Source organism: Momordica charantia (assembly GCF_013281855.1).
Source record: "Momordica charantia cultivar OHB3-1 chromosome 7 unlocalized genomic scaffold, Mcharantia_2.0 BLBB01000007.1, whole genome shotgun sequence".
NCBI lineage: Eukaryota > Viridiplantae > Streptophyta > Magnoliopsida > Cucurbitales > Cucurbitaceae > Momordica > Momordica charantia.
Genome location: NW_028275165.1, coordinates 8,883,456 through 8,911,330, shown reverse-complemented (window position 1 = coordinate 8,911,330; position 27,875 = coordinate 8,883,456). Strand labels below are relative to the sequence as shown.

The 27,875-nt window shown below is 34.6% G+C and overlaps 1 protein-coding gene across 1 annotated transcript; it reads left to right on the top strand.

Annotated features, from left to right (window-relative positions):
• Nucleotides 1-521: 521 nt before the first annotated feature.
• On the top strand, nucleotides 522-3,936 carry LOC111023997 (uncharacterized). Its single transcript, XM_022301548.2, has 2 exons — nucleotides 522-870; nucleotides 3,378-3,936. The coding sequence occupies exon 2, from the start codon at nucleotides 3,395-3,397 to the stop codon at nucleotides 3,782-3,784; it is 390 nt and encodes a 129-aa protein (XP_022157240.1). The 5' UTR covers nucleotides 522-870; nucleotides 3,378-3,394; the 3' UTR covers nucleotides 3,785-3,936.
• Nucleotides 3,937-27,875: the final 23,939 nt, after the last annotated feature.

The following is a 27,875-nucleotide window of genomic DNA, read 5'->3' as shown; positions in this document are numbered from 1 at the left end:
AAAAAAAAAGGAACCCACAAATTTAAACTACTGAAATCACATAACCCATCTAGATTTTGAACACTCATCTCATGAATTGATAAGTAAATACAAAGAAAGAGAAGAAAATAAAAAGATAGATAAACCAGCAAGAAAGGAAGAACTAAAAATAGTCGCCGCTTGTGGAGGGCGCCTCGCTGCCGTTGGTGGAAGGAACTCTGGGTTTGTCGGTCCGTCGTGCTGTGCGCTAAAAATAAGAAGAGAAAGTGGGGAACCCTAGCAGTTTAAGACTGAAGTGTTCAGTTCGGTTCCCTGCTATTTTGGTTCTTATTTTTCTAAAACCGAATCGACTAAACGTGACTTGAACTAGTTCGATTCAGGTCGATTTTTTCGATTCGGTTCAAATTATTTCACTCCTAACCATTACCGATGACTTTCCAAAATCAAACCTATCTTAAAAAGTACTATTACGCCCAAAACCCATTATTCTTTTCCATGGCAAAAAAATCCTTGTTGGTAAAATTTTTTATTTTTATTTTTATTTTTTAACTAACTCATTTTCTCTCTCGAAAGCCCTCAACCCCTCCCCTCGCTCTCCTTCCACTCTTCTTTCTCGTATTGCTTCCTCTAAGAAAATCACCATTCCCTCTTTCACATTTGTTTTCATAGCAAATCCGTCTTCTTCCACCACGAACCCCACAGCAGACGAGCCCAGATCCGAAGGCGGCACGCCCTCTGAACGTCGATAGACCTACGGCGGCGGCAGACCCGACGGTGACGCAGCAGCACATCTGGCGACCCGAGCAGAATCGGCGCGTTTCTTTCCTCCACGAATTCCGGCGGCCCGGGCAAATCTTTGACGCTCCTCGACTGGTGAACATAAATCCATAGGTAAGCAGTGAGTAAAATTTCTAATAATGTAGTTCTAGATCCGAGGATGGCTACTATTTTATCTGGATTGTTTGTGATTTCAGTGGCGGATTTTTGTGATTTGAGCTTTAAGTTTTGAAATTTTTAAGTACTTCAGTATGCTGTGAAACTGAGTATTTGACTATTTGTAGATATGGGGTTATGTGAGTATATGGGTTGTTTGTGGTTCTGATGCTTATGTGTATTTGAGTTTTTATGAGATTTTGGTTATATAGGTACTGTTTTCATATTTATGGCCTGCTGAAAAAATGACTAATTTGGGATGTTTTACATGTTATCATGGGCTGAAAATTGAGTAATTTGGGGATGTTTTACATGTTACATTCGCTAAAAAATGAGGATTTTAGGGCTGTTTTTTACTGTATTGTTTTGCTGAAAATTGGTAGATTAGGTTCAAGTTGTTTCATTCTTTCTAGTTATGAGTCTTAAAATTTAATGTGAATTCATCGATTGCATATGCTTTGAATTTATATTTCTAAAACAATTGAAGGCTGTGTAATGAAAATCCTTAAATCCTTAAAGACTTTCGTCCCTGCATGAAAATCCTTAAATCTTCCTCGATTTTTGTTAGCAAGAAAAATGAAATAAAGTTCTAAAAATAAAGTTAGAAAACATTTTAAAAGAAAGAATAAAAATTTAAAATAAGTTTTAATAAGGATAATCAAAAGAAATAATTTTTGAAATACAAAGCTTTAACACCTTCGAAAAGAAGTAAAAAGCTTTCAAAAGAAAAACAAGTTTTCAAATCTACATTCATTTTAAGAAAAAAGAGTTCAAATTAATAAACAAACAAAAATAAATTCTTTCGAAAACTTTGATGACGGAGACTGGAAACAAGTCTCCGAGGTGATCAAATTTTCTAATGATCTTCCATAGCTATTGATTCATATTTTTTGTAATAAAGTGTTAATTAATAAAAAATTGGATATTTAAAAATAAAACAAAAATTATTTTTCCTTTTGTTGGTTGCTAATACCTTCCCTCCACTCAAACCACTCCCGAACCATAAATCTATTTTCGTAGACCATTTTGTTTAGGTGACTAACAACACTCATAGTTAATTGGTGGCGACCTCAAACCTCTTCTTTTGAAAGAGGCCCTTTAGGAGATGACGTCGGCTGCACCTTGTCACGATGACATTGCGACACCTTTTGAAATATTATTATTTTGTTGTTTATATTTTCAATGATTGAAGTATTGTTGCTATAGAACTCTGAACTCTATAAATTTTGAAATATTTTTGGTAAGTTTTAAATTTTATGACTAAAAAATGATGTGTCCTTTGAGAATATTTTCAATGGGAACATAGTTTTTTGAATATGTAGATTTTTCTTTCTGTCTTATGGAAGCTAGAACCACAGTTAAATTTTACAAATAGAATGGCTAATTAGACATTTATGTTTAGATGTCAAGTGAAATGAGCATCGTACTTGTAAATTTTTCTGTGATGGAAGTGAGTCAACGATCTTGAGTTTGAAGCAAGATTTGATGAAAGTAAGAGGATGTAAAAGTTAAGAATTCTCTCATTTCTTTTAAGCTAAAGATTCCAAATTAGTGCTTTTGAAATTCTGATATAAAACAACTTGATTAACTTTGTGACTGAAGCAAAGGCTGGACGGAACTTGGTGAAGGAATTTCTTGAGATTTATTGGTGATTGAATCTTTTGTGAAATTTGTTTTAGGTTATTCGTTTTCTTTCAGGCATGTTTAATATGTTTCTTCTTTTCAAAATCCTTTTTATGTTTTGTCATATCTTTATTCAATTTTCAGCATGTCTCTTGGAACTTTTTTTCTTCTTCATAGGAAACCTCACTGATTTGAAGTCTTCTTTAATCTTCATCTATCGTTTGTGCTCTAAGTCTAGTCTTCTTTTATTTTTTCTTTGGTCTTTTGTTCAGGAAAGATTAAATACTTGATTTATTTCAGAAGAGAGGACCTTTTGGCCTATCTCACATGAATTGGTTATTCTTCTCTTTCTTTATGATGGTTGCTAAATGTTTCTTCCCGCTTAAGATTCTGTTTGTATTTCTATTTCCAATTCACCACAGAAATCAGGGCTTTCAGTTTGGTGGTTATTTTTGTGTGCTTTCTATTTTTTTCGTTTGTCTTGCCTATTTCATGGAAATGGGGACTGATTTCATTCTTCAGTAGCTGGAAGTGAGAGTGATTAGTCGGGATTCTGGATTATATGATTGCAAATTAGTGTGATTTTTTTAGATTGAACTTTGTCACTTTGTGGTTTTGTTGGGTAACTTTAGTGCGTATGGAAATGTTAAATGCTGGGTAGGTAACAACTTTAGGCATGATAAATTTATTTGTCTGAAATAAGCATTAGGAAACTTGATGCCTCTACTCTTACACAACAGTAGATAGAATCTGTTTTCTACATTTTAATTCTTCTCTATACCTTTTTCTTTCTGACGGGATAAATGGGTTATTTTATTCCTGCTTTGGTCTTTGACAAGCAGAAACATTTCAAGAGAGAATGGCAGGCAAAGCTGCCAAAGCTATGGCAAAGGCCATCGGCGAGTATCAGTATCCATGGCAGGAGAAGTTGGCCAAATACAAAAATGAGCTATCCAAAGGCATCTGGGGTTACTGGGAACTAGGCGCATGGAAGCCACTGGGCATAAGCGCACGTCACCGAGCCAGACTTCGCAAGGAAGTACTTGTTGCTGGGCAAGATTGGCCATTTGATCCCGAGAGGAAAGAGATGAGAACCAAGAGGAAGGGGCACAAATGTGATCGAATAGCTGCCGAAAAACGAGAAAACACTGCTAGATTGATGGAGAAGATGCCAGACATGTTGCTTGAATACAAAAAGCGCAGGTGGGAGAAGAAGATGAAGGAAGAAGAGAAGAAGAAGCAGCAATGAACTCATATGGTTGGTTGTTACTCACTTTCTCATCCATGGAGATATTGCTTTTTTTTTTTTTTTTTTTTTTTTTTTTTTTTTACAATTCCATTCATGTATGAAATTACAAAAAGCCCGTCGGAGGGTTACATAAGATACTTCCAATTAGTCAAGAGGGAATGTAGCTACTACAGTGATGAAAAATAGGGGAGCTTTTACATCAAGTGACAACTTTATAAACTATAGCATCAAAAAAACGCTCAAAAGATTGTGGCTTGTCGTTGAAGGTCATTGATTTCTTTCACCCATGTAGTCCAGAGAAAAGCACGAATAAAATTCGTCCAAAGCTTTTCTTTTTCATTTTTGAAAGAGTGCCCGACAAGAGTGGCCTCAAGAAGAAGTTGGGGGTCATTAGACAAGGCTGTGGACCAACCGAAAGCGTTGAGGACGGTCCTCCAAAAATCAGTAGCAAAAGTGCAAGCTGGCCTTGCAGATAATGCACCACTGAGGAGAATTTACTTTGTAGTCCTTATTCATCTAGGATTTTAGATTTTTTGTTATCCTTTACATCAAATTGATGTTTGTATTGAGACAAGGAAAAGATTACACAATGAGGAAGAATTATGTAATGAGGAAGAACTCCCCTAGTTTCTCAATTCATAGCTTGGAATATTTACCCCAATGTTTGTCTAATCTGGACTCCACCAACTCTCTCCCGGGGCGGATCCACATTGGGACCAAGGGCATGTGGAATTAGATAAATAATATATAGATGTATTGTGTGCAACGTACCTAAAGAAATGTCTAAATATATATATTGAAGGCCACCAAAACAACTGGATGGCTTGAATTTTCTTTTTATAATATTGTCAATGAAAATGAATAAACAAAGTCTCCAGCAACGGAAATGGATTTTATTTAGAGCGTCTGGGCAGAACTATCAAGATTTTTTTTAGAGGAAAAAGAAATAGACTGTCCAAAATAAATCTAAATGATTTTTTCCTAAAATTTTACTATTTCCTTTGTATTTGAGATCTTGTTATACGGTGAAAAATTTAAAAAAAATCATAATAATATATCTAGTGATTGGAAATTTGTAACTTGAAAGTGGATTATGTCACTGTATAAGAAACTCGTATACCCATTATTCCTTCCCGTTTTAGTGGTAATTTGTAACCAACTTTATGTTACTATTCATTTTAGAATGAAATGATTCTTTTTTGATACTTGAAATTGAAATAAACTCTAGGTTGTGATGTTACTTCAAGTTGTATTTTTTTTTATTGGTGCAATGACAATCATTAGTAAGGTGTGTAGCTGAATTATAGTGTTGAAAAGAATAGAAATTTCTTTAAGGATGAGCTCGACTACGCACATAAGCCTTTAGCTTACTTAAGTATCTTTCAAATGGGTACATCCACCTATATTGAATTGGTCCAGAAATTCTAACTTCATTTGGCAAATGAACTAATATATGTAACATTACGTCAAAAAATGATGGTGGGAACATCAATTCCATTTTGCAAAGAATTCTTATAATTTCATCCTCAATAATATCTATATCATCCACTTTAACAACTTTTGAGCACAAAATCGTAAAAAAATTGCTCAAGTCAATCAATACGTCTCGTACTTCATTCTTCATCCATCCTTGTAATGCGTATGGGAGCAAATATTCCATAATGACATGATAGTCCTGACTGTTAAGACCAAACGATAATAGAAGAGAATCCATCTAGAAGTTTTAGTGTGTTGAAGTACTCACAAAATGCATTTTTCTCATCTAAAGATAATGTACAACCTGAAGCTGGGCAGGTACAATTTGTTTTCATGTTGTATTGGATGCAATTTTTTTTCTTATTTCCATTTGTTGGAGATCAAGACGAGACTTCAAATTATCTTTTGTCCTCCCTTTAATATTCAATAGTGTTCCAATCACATTTTCACATACATTTCTTTCAATTTGCATGACATCTAAATTATGTCGCAGCATTAGAGTGCCCCAATAAGGTAACTTAAAGAATAAACTTTTCTTCAACCAGTTTTTAGCATGTTTCCTCTTTTTCACGCTATTGCCAAATGTATGTTTTTCAAATCGATTCACTTGTTCAAGTATATCACTTCCAGACAAATTCTTAGGAGGCAATTCTTCTCCAATATGCCCATCAAACAACTCTTGTTGTAGTCTCCATTCATGGTTTAAAGGTAAAAAACGACAATGACCCATGTAGTATATTTTCCCACTATTTTTCAAATAAAGTGATAAAGTATCAAAATTATATGTACGACAAGCTAGGGTACCTTTTGTATTCCAACCAGATAAGTTTCCATATGCTGGAAAATCATTAATGGTTTATAATAATGCAGCATGCACTGTAAAATTTTGCTTTAGTGAAGCATCGTAAGTTTCAATCCCAACCTCCCATAACCCCTTTAACTCATCGACTAATGGTTATAAAAAGATATCAATGCCATTACGAGCACCTTTAGGTCTAGGAATGAGTAATGATAGCATGAAATAAGGCTCTTTCATACCCATCCATGGTGGCAAATTATATGGAATGAGAATGACGGGCCATACGCTATGAGAGAAACTTTCCAAATGAATTAATTTCATCACTGGCCAAACCAAGTCGAACATTCCGAGGCTCTGAAGCAAATAAACTATATGATTCATCAAGTATTTTCCAAGCAATGGAGTCAGCAGGATGCTTAAGAACTCCATCATCTACTCGTCCATTAAAATGCCATGTCATATTTGATGCTGTCTTTCTTGACATATAGAATCTTTTTAATCTTGGAGTTAGAGGAAAATATCGCAAAACCTTCCGTGGAACATTTTTCTTGTTTTTTAATAAGAATTGTTGAACCTTATTCTTTTTAGAGGTTTTGTCTAGCTTCTATCTAGATTCTCCACAAACATAACATTTATATGCCTTAGCATTTTACTTCCAATATAGCACACAATTATTCAAGCATGCATATATCTTAGAGTACTTAATTCCTAGGTCTCAAGTGATCTTTCTTGTCTCATAGTAATTATTAGGTAGATTAGTGCCTTCTGGGAATACATCTTTTAATAATTTGAGTAATAAAGTAAATGATTTATTACTCCAATTGCCAAGACACTTGAGGTGAAACAAGTTCATGATAAAAGACAAACTTAGAATATCTCTTACACCCAGGATAAAGTTAATTTTATGTATCATTTAACGATCTATAAAACTTAGAAGCTTCCTCGTTTGGTTCATCATTATAACCATGTTTACTTGATTTTCCTTTATCAGTCCAATTATTGGTGTCAAAAACACCAAAATGATCCTGTAGTATTTCAAAAATATCTTCATCATCAGAGTCATTATCATTTTCTCCTAATCCATATGATAAACTTTGTTCACCATGCATTGTCCATCGAGTGTAATTTGGAACTATCCCAAACATTAACAAATCTGCTTCAACATCATCTTATGGAAAAGTAAAAAGAGAAAACCAGATAAATTCACGACACTTGCAAGATAAATATGGTGCCTCCAATTGGCCCAATTTCATCTTAATAATTTCCTAAATTAAAACATGAATATCCCATTCCAATTCAATTAGACAAGGAGAAGCATTGTTTTAAATACCTTTTTTTTTAATAAGAAATTGTTTTATTCAGATACACATAAACATAAGGGAGTGCCTCTCTTTGTAAGATTGGTTCACCTCTCTTTGGAAGATTAAAGTTCCTAAGAAGATCAAGTTCTTTGGGTGGCAAGTCCTTCTTGGAAAAGTCAATACCTTGGATCGTATTCAGAAAATGTCGGCCTTTTGTTTGAATCCACAGTTGTGCGTTCTCTGTAAGAGTGCCTCAGAAGACCTCGATCATTTGTTGTGGACTTGTCAGTTTGCTTAGGATCTCTGTCATCGTTTCTTTATGTGTTTTGGGATGTCCTGGGTTCGTGCTAGGTATTGTAGGGCTATGATGGAGGAGGTGCTTTTATACTCGAATATTCGTGATAAGGGTCGTTTTTTGTGGCAGACTTGCTTTCTAGCTATTTTATAGGGTATTTGGCTGGAAAGGAATCATATAGATTGTTTAGGGGGTGGAAAATCTGTGGACTATTTGGGATATCGTTGGATTCAACACTTCGCTATGAGGCTCGGTTTCTAAGCCATTTTGTAATTATATACTAGGCCTTATTCTTTTGGATTGGAGTCATTTTCTTTAAGGGGCTTCTCTTTTAGGGCTATTTTTTTTTGTATGCCCTTATGAAGGCATTTTTGTAGCTTTATATATTTTTTCATTATCCTCAATAAAAGTGTTGTTTCTTATAAATAAAAAAATATGAACTTTTACAAATTCCACTAAAATATAAAAAGAAAAAAATATATGTCATATTTCTTTGATGTGGCATGAAATAATTATAAAACAAAAGACATTATGAATGTTTGAATCCTTAATGTAATAGACATTGGACTGCTCTTGATGCAGTTAAAGTATAAAGTGACACCACCACCCATTTTTTCTTTATTTAAAATTAAGCAAGAACAAAACAGTATTCTATAGGCTAGAGTTCGAAATTGACAATTGGCACTATTAACAAAATTTCTAAACAGTGAGCTAAAAGTTCCATTAATGTGCAACCATAAATAAACGGATCATGAAATCTATAGCTAATGGTGAAATGTGAAAAAATGTTCCAAAATTATAAACAGTTTATTAACATGACATGATAAAAGCTGCACGGTCACCTCTTGCCTAAATAAAGCTAGATGGTTATTTACGAATAAAGTTGAACTAACCAGTTAAGAACTGCGGTAACTTCACGAGTAGGATTATATGATAAAAGTAGTTTGGTGTACACAAAGTAGTAGAAAGCAATAAATTGCTTAGGCTTATTGATAAGATGTATCAGGAGATTCATTTGGAATACTCCACCTTGAGAGCAATAAATTGCTTGGACTTGTCAATAAGATGTATCAAGCATGAACTTTGCTTCTTCAACTCATCTTAAAAAAAAAAGGAAGCAAAACTTATTAACATAATATTGCAGGAAATGAGTTCATAGACTAGAACATTTTTTTATCCTTTTTTATTTGCACAACATACATGCAGATATAATAGATGGACTTGTAATCCTTTTAAATCTATAAAATTTGGTTATGTAAAAATAGATGCACAAGTCAAATTTTGCAGCGGTCTCAGTGACATCTTGCCTGATAACATATAATTTTAAAGTACCAAAAACAGATAAACCTCTTTATCAAGTACTCCTGAAAGGCAAGTAAATCTCTGAATTAAGTTATTATGAATTCACGTTGTTACAAACTGAGAATGAAGGTCAAAGTCTTTACAATGTTCCGTTTAAACTATAATACAAGTCTACCCAACAAGCCCATATCATTTAAATTAAACATCTCTAATTTCATTCACAAGCACAAGTCATGATCACAAAGCTGCAAATACCAAACTAGTTTATATCTGGATTATGGTAATACACTTATTTGACTCATAATGATTGAAACTGTTGGGAAAATTTACTCACCAATAATATTTTCCCCTTCCACAGTTCGTCAATGAAAACTAAGTCACACACAATACTAAGAAAAATAGGGAAAACACAGAAAACGACACAAGCAATTTATACTGGTTCTGTTGGGTGTGTTGTCTTAAACTCGTAGTTTGTATTTTGTAAAAACAAATGTATATTCAATAAAGTTTTATTCAATAAATTTGTTGTTGAATTCATAGCATTGCATTGTCCAAAATCCAATAAACTAAACATCCGAGATTATTTTAGTGTAAGCGGGACAGTATATGTACTGGGTATATATTTGATATATTGGGTATATATTTGATATACCCCTTATATACGAGGTATATATTTGATATACCCTCATATACAAGTGGATAATGTCCTGTGAATAACCTAAAGGGTCTATAGTATATGGATAAGGCTGGGTACCTTATCCTGGCAACACTATGGAGACGGCCCACTCTGTAAAGGTTACAGACGACTCGATCCTGAAGGGATGTGAATCCCGGAGCGGAAACGGATTTTCGTTGCTGATTTTCGGGATATAAAATCGAATTTCAAAGAATGAAAATACAAAGGAAACTTTACCTTTGAAGAACGTTTCTTCAACGAGTTTCCCTCGAACACCACCACTATGTCTTCCTCGCTATCCTCTTGGGTCTCGGGATCGTGCTGGTGGGAGCAATCCTTTGGAACGAGAGGGAGAGCTTGAGAGAGTTTTCTTGATTGAGAGAAAACGATTGGCAGTACTTCTTCTGTGTTCTGTATTTTGCAAAACTGCAAAAACAAAACAGAAGCAGTGACGTGGGGTAACTAACCTCCCACTCCCCTGCAATTTTGCAGGGTAGTTTAATATTATTAATATTAATAATATATATATATATTTATATAATATATAATAATAATTAAAATATATATATATATAATAATTAATATACATATAAAATTAATTAATCAAATTAATTAATATAATTAATTATTAATCCAAATAATAATTAATAAATATATATATACATAAATAATTAACACTTAATTATTTACTATAAAATTAGAATCATATTCTAAAACATTTCTCTCGTATAACCTATAGTTTTAATGTACATCTTATGCACATTATTTTTAACCTATAGTTTTAATATGAATCTCATTCATATTAATTTTATTTGAATCTCATTCAAATAATATCTCTCATAATATATAGTTTTAATTTACAATTAACTATATATTATAATGTATCAATATACATATAATCTCTTAAGTAATTTGAACAATTCAAATTCTTCCAAAAATTTGATCCTCGTTTTACCCGTTATGAGCTAGCAAGGGGACCTAATGGACCTACAGATCCGAAGCTCCAACGATGCAAGATTAATCGGTCAAACTCATTGACCGAGTTAATCTAGATTCGTTAACTACGGGTCATTCTACTAAAGACCCGCAGTTGTACTCTTCTCATTGCAGAATGTTTTCGTGTCCATGGATATACGACCATTAATGACGAGTCAATCCTTCATGAGTGTTCGTAACTCAAGTTGGGTCAAATTACCGTTTTACCCCTGAGTTACTTCTTACTCCTTAAACACCACTGCTCCTCTAATGAACAACCCGGTTATGGTCCAACCAATAACCGGAAGTCCCTCTCGACCAATGAGAGGGCGGGACCCCTTGTTCAAGTCCCGGAGTCAGCATTTAAGGGAACACTCATCTACTCCCCCAAAGTCGGGGAAGAGTGAATTCCATCTTGTGAAGTTATGTTCCCAGCTCCCCACTCGGTCTCGTCCCCAAAATGGTAGGAATGTTGAGTCGGCGACTCGGGCCACTCTCACCCATACAGATCAAAAAACGAGCCCTCACGGGCAGGAGTCCATAACTCACTCAGGATTGAGAATGAGTTGCCCAGTCATCCTAAGAAATGGCAATCTATTAGTTAACGGTGTTACATCTAAAGATTGCATATTTCGCGGTCCGGTCTTATACAAACTCATTGTATAGGATACCCCCACTCGCATGTCTCCACACGAATGACTTGGATCGAATCGTCTGTAACCTTTACAGAGCGGGCCGTATCCATAGTATTGCCAGGATAAGGTACTCAGCCTTATCCATATACTATAGACCCTTTAGGTTATTCACGGGACATTATCCATTCATATATCAGGGGTATATCAAATATATACCTCGTATATCAACTATATACCCAGTATATATACTGTCCCGATTACATCAAAAATAACCTTGGATGTTTAGTTTATTGGATTTTGGACAACGCAAAACTATGATTCAACAACAAATTTATTGAATAAAATTTTATTAAATAGACATTTGTTTTTACAAAATACAAACTACGAGTTTAGGGCAACACACCCAATAGATCCAGGTCGTTCGTGTGGAGACATGCGAGTGGGGGTATCCTATACAATGAGTTTGTATAAGACCGGACCATGAAATAGCCAATCTTTAGATGCAACACCGTTAACTAATAGATTGCTGTTTCTTAAGATGACCAGACAACTTATTCTCAATCCTGAGTGAGTTATAGACTCCTGCCCGTGAGGGCTTGTCCTTTGATCTGTATGGGTGAGAGTAGCCCGAGTTGCCGACTCAATATTACTAACATTTTGGGGACGAGACCGAGTGGGGAGCTGGGAACATAACTTCACAAGATGGAATTCACTCCTCCCCGACTTTAGGGGAGTAGATGAGTGTTCTCTTAAATGCTGACTCCGAGACTTGAAGAAGGGGCCCCACCCTCTCATTGGTCCGAGAGGGACTTCCGGTTATTGGTCGGACCATAACCGGGTTGTTCATTAGAGGAGTAGTGGTATTTAAGGAGTAAGATGTAACTCAGGGGTAAAACGGTAATTTGACCCAACTTGAGTTACGAGCACTCGTGAAGGATTGACTTGTCATTAATGGTCGTATATCCGTGGACACGAAAACATTATGCAGTGAGAAGAGTGCAACTGTGGGTCTTTAGTGGAATGACTCGTAATTAACGAATGTTGATTAACTCGGTAAACGAGTTTGACCGATTAATCTCGTATCGTTGGAGCTACGGATCTATAGGTCCATTAGGTCCCCTTGCTAGCTCATAACGGGTAAAACGAGGATCAAGTTTTGGAAGAATTTGAATTGTTCAAATTACTTAAGGGATTATATGTATATTGATACATTATAATATATAATTAATTATAAATTAAAACTATATATTATGAGAAAAATTATTTGAATGAGGTTCAAATAAAATTAATATGAATAAGATTCATATTAAAACTATAGGTTAAAAATAATGTGCATAAGATGTACATTAGAACTATAGGTTATAGGAGGGAAATGTTTTAGAATATGATTCTATTCATGTGATAAATAATTACGGGTTAATTATTTATTTGATATATATATATATATATATATTAATTAGATTAATAATTAATTAACTTTTATTAATTAATATGATTAATTAATTAATTAATTATATATTAATTATTAATATTAATATTAATATTTAACTCCCCTGCATTATTGCAGGGGAGTGGGGAGTTATGTGACGTGGGGACGTCACTAGTTTTCTGCAGAAGTTCTGCAATGGTTACAGAACAAGATTAGAACAGAACTCCCATTCTTCTGTCTCAATCGATCTCTCTCAAACTCTCCCTCTCATTCCAAGGAAACGCTCCCACAAGCGTGATCTCGATACCCAAGAGGATAGTAAGGAAGATTCAGTGCTGATGTTCGTTAGGAAAAAGTTGAAGAAACGTTCTTCAAAGGTAATTTTTCCCCTGTGTTTGTTCCTTCTTTGCAAATTGATTTTGTTTCCCAAATATCACGAACAACGGTCCGCTTCTGCTCCGGGATTCACATCCCTTCAGGTTCACCCCAACTATGGGATACGTCCAGTCTTCCGCAACAACGGGTTCTACTATGATTTTGGGATAAATACAATGCACCTCACAAACGCTCTACAAAGCTCTCTCTAGATGCCACAACAATGACCACCTAGCTTCTAAGCACTACGACAATAGCTACTTAGGAATACATAATGAAAAACCTCACCAACCTCACGAGAACAGGCTGCCGACAAAGCACTACAAACCCTTGTTCTGCTTTTGTTCTCTGCCAATTTGCTGCCATTGCCACGTTTGTGCACCAACACACGCCGCCACTCACCTTCATGGCTAGCCAGAAAGTTTTTGGTTTATAAAACAAAACCTAAGGACAATTAATATAATTCGGCTTTAATGTTATTTAGGCCCAATTAACACTTATTTTATTTTGGAGTTTTGACTCCACAAATTTATCCCAACAATCTCCCACTTGGAGACAAAACGACAATCTCGCCTCCCACTGCAACAACAGTGTCCCTCATGTCTCAGTTCTAACTGCACCAACAAATTCCAACTGAACAACGTCATCTTGGCATCAACCAAGGCTCAACTCCCACTGCATCGACAATTTCTAACTTTTTCTTAGCACCAACCAAGGCTCCATCTGTGATTGCCCTGAGACTGAGCAATCCTACGTGGTCTTGTCTCCCAGATGTTAGAGACACAGTCTCGTGCTCTCACTCGAACTAAGTGGTCCCCGACGCTTTCTTCTTCACTCGCACCCAACAACTCTTGAAGGAAAGCTTTTTTACTGATGACTTGGCACTCCCACCCAAGTCTGTTGCCACCCTAGAGACTTTACCCTCGACCTTAGCACCAACTGTAGTCTTTCTCAATGTACCATTTCGCCTATGCGACTTTATCAGCTCGCTAATCCGTCTGACAATTGGGGCTCGAAACTGACAGTCTGTTGAACACCTCACTGAGTTGTTCCATTTTCCCTTTCCTCTACTTCCCAGCTGTTGTACTTGAACTGATGGCAGATTCTCCTGATCTGTCCTGACTGTCAATGCTGCTAGTTCTTTCAAGTCTCCCCCTGAACTATCTGTAGCCCTGTGCATAACCTGTCTCTCTGATTCTCTGGCAACACCAAACCTCAACACATACACTGAAGCTTTTCTGTGGCTAACCACCACTATCCCATATCCTCTCATGAGTTTCCATCTATTCTATGAAAACTCACTTCTGTAGCCTTCGTCATCCAGCTTCCCCGCTGATATCAAATTCATCCTGAAACTGAGTACATATCTGACATCATGCAGTATTAACTCAGTCCCACTGTCAGTTCTCAGATGCACATCTCTAATTCCTCTGACCTTGGAGAGTCTACCATTCTCTGTTCTCACCATGCTATGACTGCCTGTAGTTAGAGATGTGAACCAACTCCTGTCTGAAGATACATGCACCGATGCTGCACTGTCTACTACCCATTCTGATGACTGGTCTACCGGTATCGTGTTACCCTCAATACAAGCTAACACCTCCGCTGACATGTAATTTAGAGTGTCCACATTTTCCTGATCCTCCTTAAGCTTTCTGCAGTGTTTCTTGAAGTGACCCTTCTTATGGCAGTAAAAACATTCAACTTCACGACTGGAACTCCCACTACCTCTGTTATTCCTATGTTCCTGCTTCCCGTTGTACTTCATCTTGCCCTTCCCTTTAAACTGAGCTACCAAAGTTGATTCAATCCCGTTTTCTGCCCCTGAAGTAGTTGCAGACATTTTCCCTAATTTTCTCCGGGCTTCCTCAGATAAGGCGGTATCACAAATAGCTGAAAATTTCAAGCTATTTTCTCCTAGCGAATTAGACACCGCAGTCTTCATCGTCTCCCAACTGTCAAGCAAAGATGTCAACAACCTCATAGCCTTCACCTCTTCCTCAATCTTGACACTCATCCCTTCTAATTTGTTCAAGATATCGGTGAGCTCATTAATGTGGGAATTCACCGAGGTTCCCTCCTCCATGTGGATGTTAAAATACTTCGTCCATAGAAGTATTTTTGTATTTGCAGAAGGTTTTTCATACCTGTCTTGCAAGACCTTCAACAACTCTTTTGTAGTCGTCTCTTTCGCCACGAGACTACATACCCCCATTGATAGTGCCATTCTGATATTTGCAATGGCCTGCTCATCCATCTCATTCGAAGCTTTGTTTGTCATATCCACTGGTCTCTCCCCCAATGTCTTGTGTATTTTCTTGCACGTAAGAAGATCTTTTACTTGCATCTTCCAAAATCTGAAATTCTCTCCACTGAACTTCAGAACCCCTTCATAGTAATGGTGTGCTTGATATTTGCCTCCCATGACTCTGCAACCTATGCTCTGATACCACTTGTTGGGAAAATTTACTCACCAATAATATTTTCCCCTTCCACAGTTTGTCAATGAAAACTAAGTCACATACAATACTAAGAAAAATAGGGAAAAAACACAGAAAACGACATAAGCAATTTATACTGGTTCACCCCAATTATGGGCTACGTCCAGTCTTCCGCAACAACGTGTTCTACTATGATTTTGGGATAAATACAATAGACCTTACAAACGCTCTACAAAGCTCTCTCTAGATGCTACAACAATGACCACCTAGCTTCTAAGCACTACGACAATAGCTACTTAGGAATACATAATGATAAACCTCACTAACCTCACGAGAATGGACTGCCGACAAAGCACTACAAACCCTTGTTCTCCTTTTGTTCTCTGCCAATTTGCCGTCATTGCCACGTTTGTGCACCAACACACGCTGCCACTCACCTTCACGGCTAGCCACAAAGTTTTTGATTTATAAAACAAAACCTAAGGACCATTAATATAATTGGACTTTAATGTTATTTAGGTCCAATTAACACTTATTTTATTGTGGAGTTTTGACTCCACAAATTTATCCCAACAGAAACAAAATAAAAAATAGGGAAAGATCAGAATATAAGCGAAAGTTTATCCAGAAAAGGCTATTAGTGCTGCAAACTGGTACTCTGAGTAGAAGTTAACATTTGTGTTGAATCTATCGCTTATAGGACATGCAGAGGACGTCCATGCTTGCCAGATGATGACAATCTGCTCGCAAGAATGGTTTGCGCCAAATTAAAGACATTGACGGTATCTCCCGAATACTTCACATTCTCCACTAATTACATATCTCCTCGACTCATTACTGAAAATAACAGTTCGGAAAGCAATTAACCATATATAAAGGAGAAGAGGGAAAAAAAATAGTAAGATGCATAAAATAGAATAATATTTGAATGGAACAAAAATAAATGCAGTGTAACATTATAAAATCAAAATAATATTTGGCTCTTTACCACATTTTATATTTTCATCTACTGAGAGTTGGGCTAAACCAAAATTAAAGTAAAAGCTTAGTGGGAAAAAATTGATGTGAATAAATATAACACATGAAGCTTAATATTTATAACTTCTTTCTCCTTCACATCGTCAACGGAGAGAGAAATTATAAATATTAAGCTTGATATGTAATATTTATTTACATCATTTTAATTGTGTAGGAAAGAGACTTCCCCCAATAAGCATGATTTATGCATAAATAAGTCAATTTCAAATACACCATAATTTATGCAGCAAGCCTTATCACGAGAACATAGTTATGGACTAAACAAAATTACAAGATTAATAGTAATACTAAGAAGAAGCTATGGGCAAAATTTCTGATATTCTAAGAAAACAGATAATTATGCAAAAAAGAATACTCGCCTCGTTGTCTCCAACAAGGACGAAAGCTTGAACCCGAAATTCATTGGACTAATTTTGAGTGGTACAACATCAGCGTAAATGAAAAAAAAATATGATAATAGACGGAGAATATGGATGCAAATTCGTTGGACTAAGTTCGATTAAGAGCGAATAGCCAAACCTTCTACTCTTCAGCGCGAGCGAAAGAGAGAGAAATGTTCCGCAACGGAACATGATTGAATCGTAGAGAACGATTTTCATAAACCAACAACGATTTCCATAAAATTTTTTGTTGAATCCAGACCAGAACAAGTAAGAAGAATCGATTTCCATAAATCAGCAGCGATCTTCCATAAAATTTTCAAAAACCAAACCAACAGCGGCGGCTGCACGAGATGACGTAGGGTGTAGTGGTTCGACGATAAATGCAACGGAAAGTATGAATTAGGGCTGAGTTTACGTTTCACGCTGTTGAAACGTCATTTTTTTAATTAAAGTAAATGATATTATTCTTAATAATAATATAATATTACATATCTTTTTCGACAGTTTTTAATAACCAAAGCTTACCTTATTTGAAGGTTTTAAAAAACCTTCGATTAAAATGTAAATAAATAAGTTGGAATAAATTTTTAAATTGTTTTTAATATTTTTCGAAGGTTTTTGGTTACCTTCGATAAAAAGAAATTAATAAAAAAAACTTCAAATAATATCTAACCTTTTTCGAAGGTCGCAAGATTTTTGATAACCTTCGATTGATATTAATGTTATACTATTTTTCAAATAATTTTGAATAATTTTCGAGGATCTGCAAAATACCTTCGATGAAAGATAACACAATTTTCAAAGGTTTATGAAATTTGTTGGTAAATGTGTCTTTTTTAAAGGTTTTTCAAAATCCTTTGATAAAAGATTATATAGTTTGATAAATAAATTGTTTCTCATAGGTTTTCAATAACCTTTGATAAAATAGTGGATAATTTTCAAAGGTTTTCAAAACATTCCAAGATTTGTGAATTTTGTTGATAAATGTGTATCTTTTTTAAAGGTTTTAAATAAATTTTGATAAAAGGGTGCATAATTTTCAAAGATTTTCTAAAAATCTTGTATAAAACATCATATATTTTTCAGAGGTTTTAAATATTTGTTAATAAATGTATTATTTTTCAAAGGTTTTGAATAAACTTCGATAAAAGAGTGAATAATTTTCGAAGATCTTCAAAATACCTTTGATAATAAAAGGCACAATTTTTTTAGGTTTTCCAAAAACCTTTGATAAAAGATCATATATTTTTCGAAGACTTTAAATCATGTCGATAAATGTACTGATTTTCAATAACCTTCGATAAAAATTAGTCGAAACAGCTCAACTTTATTGTAGTAAAATTAGTGGATTAAGCCTTGGGTGTCAACCAAATAACAACAAACCTAGGATTTGGAGTTTTCTTTTTTAAGTTTAGACTGTTCAGGTTAGGTGATAGAATATGAAGTAATAAGAGATTTTGAGGTTTGCAAGACTTGTTTATGTTTTGCTTATGAATGAACTTGGGTTTGTTTTATTTATTTTTTATTTTTTTGAGCAAAGTGCAACTTATTTCCTTAGAATATGGTTTATTCTTAAAGTTGGAGTGCAAGCATTTTCTTTCAAGTTCTTCAAGAGTACTCTTTGTGCAACTACTCCTTGTCATTCTTGCAGCTTGTGGGAGTCTCATTCGGGTTAGTTTAGGAATAATATCCTAATATCATAGTTAGAGACATTATAGTAATGAGTTAAGAGAGAGTTTGTTATAAATAGAGGGTAGTAAGGATAGGGAGGGGATCATCTTTTTGGGAAATGGTTTATGGTGGAGAACTTAAGTTTTTGGGAGAGAGATATTGATATTGTAATTATCTCTTTGATATTACAATATAGTTACTCAGTTTTGTTTAGTATATTCAGGATCCTAACAAATTAGTATCAGAGCACGTTCATCTTGGCTATGGATCGTGATTGTGTATCGCAGTTATTGCTGGAGGTTAAGACTGTCTTGCTAAAGAGAGTGATCTTTTGGAACAAATGCAATAGAAAATAGAAGTAGGGCTACGAAGAATAGAAAGAAACACGAAATCAAGACAACAATTAGGCTGGGACATCAGAAGAAAGGGCGAAGCATTACGGAAGGCGAAGATCGAACCCAAGAACGTGGACTGGAGCTCGATGGAAAATCAACCAAGGTGGGGAAATGTCTTCATGTAGGGATTCCTCGAGAACTAAGGAGAATAATAGCCCTCGATTGAATATGAAGAAGCTAAAGAGGAGGCAAAGAAGACAACAATCACGACAACAAAACTACGACAGGAAGATAAAGAAGAAATCAAATGTCCAAAAAGGAACGATGATAGACTGAAGAATGGTTGGATCACATGTGCAAGGTGGTTTTCCAACGAAGAAGCAGTGGAAAAAAGAAGGGCCGGACACGATTGGAAGGAGAACGACTTACAATCCCACGAAACTTAGAGATCAAGGTGCGAGAGAGTTGAGACGATAAATGTGGCGAGGGAGACGAGATTTTTTAAGGAAGGCCGGCCATTGTTGGTTATGTGGCAAGAAACAAAAAGTTGAAGGGGAAGGGGTTTAAGTACCCGTGAAGCCCGATAACAGTGGAAAATCATGACGAAAATGAAAGAACAAAGAAAAAATTCAGCATCGACAAAGTTCAAAATATTCATGAGTTAGTTTGCCAAAACAAATGGGGCATTTCGAGAATCAAACTTGAAAACTAGTAATGAGTCCATTATTCTTCTTTGTGTTGAATAATGGGACATTTGTGTTGAATCTATTGATTGGAGCATGTGTTCTGATATTGTTGATACTGCATCAGGGCTCCATTATCTTCTTTATAATACTTAATAATGAGTCGCGGTTGTCATCTTCTTTTATTTTAATTTATTCTTCTACTCTAGGTCAGGGGCGCTTATTAGTCAAACCCTAAGGAATTCTTACCGAACAGACTTCCATATACTCAAAGTGGTCTAGACCCCATAGACCTTAAGAAAAGGTCATTCACTAGGATACCTTATTTCTTCAAAATACTCTCGACGGATTGTCTACAATGCTACTAAACTGGTAGTTGCTCGGTTTAGGAACAAGAATTCGTCCAGACCGGTAGATTTGAACTTTGTTCCTACATGACCCGATCAATTCGACTAGGCACTTGCCAATCTTAGCTTCTGTTTGAAACAACCTATTTTAGGAAAGGAAAGGTTTAGGATCACACCTTCTAGTTTGAAGATTGATTTAATTTTGTATGATATATACATTTAATGAGTGGGAGTTATGTCATTCTTCTTTTCATAATATATGATTGTATAACCTCTATTTCATACGAGTAATTTTCAATGCCCTTCTGAGGAGTCCAGCATTTTAATCTGCTAATCAACATGTTGCCCTCAAGGTTTGGAATCTATCTATGTTTTAGTTTGAATAAATTTATAATAAAAATAATGGTGCATTCCGAGAATTGAACTCGAGACCTCTCGCACCCTAAGCTTAAAATCATACCACTAGACCAAATGTCCTTCCTTGAAATGAATGGTTTAAAGTTTGTACTTAAAAGTGTTTTTTCTTCCTTTTCTCTTTCTCCAAAGTTCTCATTTATCTATTTTCTATTTGAACATTGACTTTTTTGTAATACAAAACTCATTATTGTCTGATTGTTCATTCCTTGTGCTCTGTTACACCTACAAATTGTTAATACTTGAAATTCATTAATAATAAAAAAAAGTTGACATTAATGAAATCCATGTCCAAGTATTAATATACCTTTTATTTAGATCTAAAGATTCTCAATGTTAACCGAGTTCAAAGGGGCCAAAGTAAATTCTACAAAAAAAGAATAGAGGGAATGAGTTCAACCCATGGTGGTCACCTACCTAAGATTTAATATGTTATAAATGTACTTAGCAACTAGTGACAGATCCAGGAATTTGATTCAGTGGGACACGATACATGCTAAGATAGCATACGATATTGATTTATTTATTTTTTTAAATATTCATAGGTTCATATATATGTTACCATTGTAATAATTCTCCTAAATTGACTTTTATATCGATTTATTAGAATTAGTATTACCAAGCATAATGAGTAGTTGTTTTTCTTTTCTAATTTTTGTTCATATTGATTTCAATTTAAATAATTGAAAAATATTATAGACATAAAACATAAATTAAACAATAACAATATTTCTAGCCAAAGTGAGCATAATTCAGTAGTAATAGGTACCTATTTCCAACCATGGAAGGATAAAAATATATAGTAAAAATAAAAACGCACACGAATAATTTTATTGAACTTTCTAATAACTTTTAACGTCCATCAACTACTATTTAAGAAGTCCGTGCTATCTTTTTTCGACCATTTTCCAAGTACTATAGTGTAAATTGATTTGTCTCAATTATGTTAAGTTCGATTATTTTCTCTTGTTTTCATCTGTAATCGAAGATGTAAGTTTTCAGTTGTTTTTTAGCTAGTGGTCAAATATCCTTGTTATGAGTGGTGAATTATGTGGACAAAAACATTGGATATCTCTGATTGTGCTATCTCTTGTTAAATAAAAAGAATAAAATATGGTTAAATCTTAATGTTTTCCAACTTCATTGTCATTTTTCCGCGATGGTCATGAGTTAATAAATGAAGTGTGTTCTTGCTTTTTAGTGGTACACATGGATAAGCTACTCATTTGGTAACGTTTCTATTTCTTGTTTCCAATTTTTTTAAGAAATCTAGCATTTTACAATTAATTATGCTTCTTGTTTCTATATATATATATATATATTTTTTTTTTTTTGAACATTCTCAAAATTATATAGAAATTTTGGAAACAACAAAAACAAATTTCTTCTTTATTGTTCCTATTTCTCATTTGTTCCAAAACAAAAAATAAAAAATTTGTTTGTTCATACTTGAATTCATAGATGTTGGGACTATGTAATTCATTTTTCTCTATAAAAAAATGAAGAAACGAAAAAAAACAAGAACGTTACCAAACGAACCATTTATTTCCCTTAAAATTTAAAGTAACGTTTGCCCTAATTTAGAATTTAGGGATTCAAGACTTTTAAACTCTTGGTGATTGTCCCGTTACCAATTGCCCTATATGTGCTTTTGAAATTGTAAGTGGTTAAAATTTAAACTTTTATTTTATTTTATTTAATTATTTTATTTTTACTTTACTTCAATTTAACCACCTACCATTGTTACTAGATTTTATCATCCAACTTAAAAAAAAAAAACACGAACAAAACATCTGTGACATGTATACAGTTCTTTTTTCATTCTCGTTTTTTTGTTGCATGCAACTTAATTCACCTCTATTTTAATTTTTCTATGAATTTGAATTTCTCACTACAGCACTGCATTAATATTGATGCCAAAATCTGCCTAAGTTCTGTGGAGTGACCTGTTAGGTCGGCATGAGTTGTTCAGAGCGAGCTTCTCTAATGTACGTGCAAAAACAGGTAAGACACTCCGATGCTCAAGTTAGTTTGGAATCCGAGCTTAGACAGATCAACTTCAGACATATTCTCATACCTGATTGATTGTAATGTAGGTGTATTTATATAGTGGACTAATGGGTAGTTTTACGTCCCATCTGTCTTAGTTCACTGTTTCGGAGTTAGGTGACCTACCAAGTACTGTGGTCGTATCTTGTGACTGGATCGAACACCCCTAAGAGGTCAGTGACTGGATCGAACACCCCTGTTAGCTCGGGGTGTTTTCTTTTGGTTAGAGACAGATCGGCCTCTGGCAGTCCACCTCCAACAATTGATAATGAGCATCTAAATTTAAGAAAGTTGATGTGTTTATTAATCTTAGTTTTTGTATCAGCTGATAGGTTTGTATGTTCCCGCTATGTAACTTTTTTCCTTAGCTTCCCTATTTTGCCTTGGTTAAGTTTCACTACATACACCACTCGCCATGGTCAAAAGTTGCAAAACAAGAAGAAAACTTGGCCAACGTTACCCGAGTACCCTATGTATCTCCACAATGATACGATATTGTTCTCTTTGGGCATAGCCCTCACGACTTTACTTTTAGTTCCACCCAAAAAGTCTCATACCAATGGAGATAATTGCCGTCTCTTATATACTCATGATCACCTCCTTCCCTAAGCAATGTGAGACTTTGTTTGCATTCACCTTACAAACCCAACAGTCTTTCCCTCGAACAAAGTACTACCGAGCTTCCCCTCAAGTAGTCACTCATCTATCTACTCTCGTAGACCAGAACGAGAGCTTGCTCTTATCCAAGGCTCCAGCCATACCTTGATAGAACACACCCACATATTACACCATGACTACACCTTCTGAGGCTCATCACTTCTTTGGTCGGCACTCGAGGATTCACCAACGCAGCTAGGTTTAGACCATGGCTCTGATACCACTTGCTGTAATTTTATTGATCGATTTTAATGATCTTCGAACGATTTTTCATCTATATAGTAATTTTATAGCAATGAAAAAGTCACTTTAAATCCAAGAAAAATTATAGTAATAATATTCTTTTTTATTAAATACTCATCGATTCACAGAAAACCAAAAAAAGTATTTGTAAGTGTAGAAAGAACAAGGAACACAATGATTTATAGTGGTTCGATCTTAACGACTTACTCCACTTGCAAAGATTATAAGATCTATGCTAGTCAATATTATTAGAGATCAAACAGAAACATACAATAGGTACTACAATGCTCGATCTAAGAAATCAAATAAAAGATTCAAGAGAAAAATATAAAACCGATATAGATCTTTACCAAGACCACAAAAAACAAATCCCCCCGATGTTGAAGATCACCAAAATACCTTTCGGTGGCCAAGCCCACTTGACCCAATCAGTGGGCGACAACGTCGTCTCTCCGGCTCGAGTTCGAGTCTACCAGAGGAGTTATTCTTTCTCACGGTGACAAGCAAAATCTTGCACCTGATTTCACGGCAGAATGAGGAGAGAGCATCCAAAAATCAAAACCAACTCTTGACTCTCTAGGGTTGAATATGATGCTTATATATGGGGAATTTAAGGTTGGTTCAATTTGGACCAACCGAACAATAATGACTTAAAGAAGTGGGTTAGAAACACAAACTTTGGGCCTCATATTCCAAAAATGGCCCAATCATAGGAGACATGTAAAGAGTTTATAAAGTTATTTCATAACAAATCACTTAATCTAAAAATGATCAGTAAGAAATTAGCTTGATTTGATACTAATTATAAAACAAGAATGGAACCTGTTGCCTCGAAACGTTCCAGATTTCTACCCCGGTTTAAGCTGCAACATTCTCACACACAAGTTAAATTTTTCACAAGGCAAAGCCTTAGTAAACATATAAGCTGCATTCAAATCAGTAGATATTTTTTTAAGAGAAACTAAACCATCACATATTACATCTCTAATAAAGTGATATCGAACATCTATGTGTTTAGTTCTTTCATGGTGAGAATGGTTCTTAGATAAGTGTATGACACTTTGACTATCACAATAAATATTTAAAGAAACTTTACTACAATATAATTCAAAAACAATTCCTTTAAGTCATAAAAATTCTTTTATGGCTTTGGTTAATGCAATATATTCAGCTTCTGTTGTAGATAAAACAACAATAGATTGTAAATTAGACTTCCAACTAATAGTGCAATTTAACAGTTCAAAAACATAACCTGTCAAACATCTACGCTTGTCTATATCAGCAGCACAATCAGCATCAACATAACCTTCAATATCTATTTCATTACAAGTATCTATTTTTATCCCATCATACACAAGGCATAACTTTATATGAGATGCAACATATCTAACAATCCATTTTATAGCATTCCAGTGTTGTTTTCTAGGGTAAGCTAAAAACCTACTAACGACACTCAATTGATGTGCTAAATTAGGCCTAGTACAAACCATGACATACATTAGACTCCCAACAATATTAGAATAAGGGACATCATCCATTTCTTCGACTTCATTTGGAGTTTTAGGTGAATCACTAGAAGAAAGTTTAAAAGTGTTTGCCAAACGGAGTACTTAACTTTCTACTATCGTGCATCCCTAATCTTTTGGCTAGCCTTTCAATATATTCACTTTGGGACAAAAAATAACTTTCTTTCTGTTCGATCTCTATTAATACCTATCCCTAGTATCTTTCGTGCTTGTTCTAAGTCTTTCATTTTGAATTCCTTACTTAAAAGTCCTTTCAATTTATCAATTTCATGCATGTATTTGCAAGCAGTCAACATATCATCAACATATAAGAGTAAATAAACAAAATAAGAATATGAAATTTGTTTAAAGTAAACACAACTATCATATTTACTTCTATTAAAATAAATGGACAGCATGTAAGAATCAAACCTTTTGTACCATTGACGTGGGGATTGCTTCAAACCATATAGAGACCTTTTAAGAAGACAAACTTTGTTTTCTTGTTTGGGAGCTTCAAAATCAAGGGGTTAACTCATGTAAATTGTCTCCCCAAGCTCATCATGCAATAAAGCAGTTTTAACATCCATTTGTTCTTATTCAAGATCAAAATGGGCAACAAAAGCAAGCAAGATACATATAAATGTACATCTTACAACGGGATAGAAAATCTCATCATAGTCTCTACCCTCTCTTTGAGTAAACTCTTTAGTCACTAACCTGGCTTTAAACCTAGGTTTGATTTCATAAAGGGGATTCTCTTTAACCTTATAGATCTACTTACAACCTACAGTTTTAGCTTTTAATGGCTTGTCTACAAGAACCCAAGTTTTATTCTTTATCAAGGAATTATACTAATCTTTCATAGCAGTTCACAATTTCTCTCTGTTCTTATCATTCGTGGCTTTTATGAAAGTTTGTGGTTCTTGATTCACAAAATCATTGGCAACTAATAGGACATAAGATATAAGGTCAGCAAACCCATATCAAGTAGGTGCTCTAGATGTTCTTCTTATCTTATCCCTAGTTAGTTGGTAATCAGCCAATACTTGGTCATCATCTACCTCCTCCTCAACCTCTACTTCATGTGTAGGTGACTGTTCTATAATAGGTGGTGTAGTATCATGTTCTATAAGGGGTTGATCTATTGGATAAGTTTGGAAAGTAGGTTGAGTTGGAACTAAAACAGTTTTAGTGGTTGTAGGTGTATCACTAGGGCTAGACTCAGTTTTATCCTCCATGTATCCCATTTTTTCTTCATTAAAGACTACATCTCTACTTACTAGGGTATTAGTGCTATTGGGCTCTAAGCACCATAGTTTGTATCACTTAAAACCCTCGAGATAGCCCAAAAAGACACATTTATTAGCCCTTAGATCTAGCTTTCCCTCTTTTAAATAAGCATAGGCTAAACATCCAAAGACTTTCATGTGTGATAAATCTGAGGGAGTGTCTTGCCAAAGTTCTTGCGGTGTTTTAAGGTTTATGACAATGGCTAGGCTCCTATTCACAATGTAGCATGCTGTCACAACAGCTTCCCCGAAAATCTCTTACCCTCTGTTTGGCGTCAAGAAAGTTGAAGAAATGATTTTAAATTCTGTGATTTGAAATCCAAGAAATGATTTTAAATTCTTTATCTTGTTTGGAACAAGAATGATTTGAAACGAATTAAATTGGATTTCTTTGTTTGATTGTTCACTGGAAATGAAAAGAAAATAAAAATTTTACTGATTTGGGCTTTTAGTCTAAATTCATTAATTATAAATTAAAATATGACGAGGTTAAATAAGTAATTTACTTTCAAAGTCTATGAAATCCTGAAAAATCCGACCATTTTGATCTGAAAATTTTTTTAAGTAAAAATAGGATTTGAAATCCGGTAAGATTTCAGATCATTCAAAATCATGTGGTACCAAACTGTGGAATTCATTTGAAATCCGTCATGATTTTGAATTACTTCAATATTCGAGGTACCAAATAGAGTATTAGGGAAATGTGAATTGGACAATATGCACCTTACTTGATCCATTAGAGTTCTATTCATCCTTTCAGCTGTTGGCTTTTTGGCCTTAATCTCAAATTAATTAATTTTAATTAATTAATTAATTAATATTTTGATGGTAACAAACTTAATTTTATTTATTGACATTTTTTGTATTTTAAAGTATCCACAGCATAGAGCTCGTTACAACGATTCCAACGTCTGTTAGATCATCTCAATCGGAGCTCAAACGAAGAAGTTACGATCGAAACAAATTGGAAGGAAAAATACCCGAGAAGATGACGTGGACAGTTTATAAGCTGACAAGTGACAAGCTTCTATTTAAAATATATATATTGAAAAAGAAAAGAAAAAGATTAAAAAAAAATTCAAAAAGTTACAAACGGTAACTTTGTTTAAAAAAAAATGTCAGCATTAAATACTGTGTCAGTGTTAAGAAAATTTTTTTTTGAAAACTTTACCGTTTTCTCTCACATATATATATATATATATTTTTTTTATTTTATTTTATCATTATTATATATCTATATTATTCTTAATTTCTTTTTTTTCAAAATTATATCAACCCTTCATTTTTAATGATTAAGATCTAATGGTTCAAAATTAAACTTGATTTTTTTTTACCATTTTCTTCCCTCTATTTAAACTAAACTTCTCATTCAAAATTATACAACAATTCTCTTATTCTCAATCCTCCATAACTTCAAAATTCTCATTTGCTAATCTCTCCAAGTTCTCAATTTTTCTTTCCATCTTATTTGTGAGAGAAATTTATTGTTGTGAGGATTGAAATTTTTGTGAACTCAAATTTGTATATTTACTCTATTTGAGAGTTTGTAAGTATGTGTTTCAAAATCTTCAACTCATTGTAACAGTGTGATCCTCACCGTGGAGAGGATCGTCTTTGCTCTTTTGAAGAGCAGTGTACCGGTTTGACTCCTACTGTGGAAAGAGTCAGAATTTCAATTTACAACCCAAGAGGTGCTTGGGAAATGGAGTAGGACAGTTGTACCGAACCACTATAAAAATTCCCGGTGTCAAATTTCTCTAACCCTCTCTC

Coding starts and splice junctions, on each gene's coding strand:
- LOC111023997 (XM_022301548.2), top strand. CDS start 3,395: ATGGCAGGCAAAGCTGCCAAAGCTATGGCAAAGGCCATCGGCGAGTAT.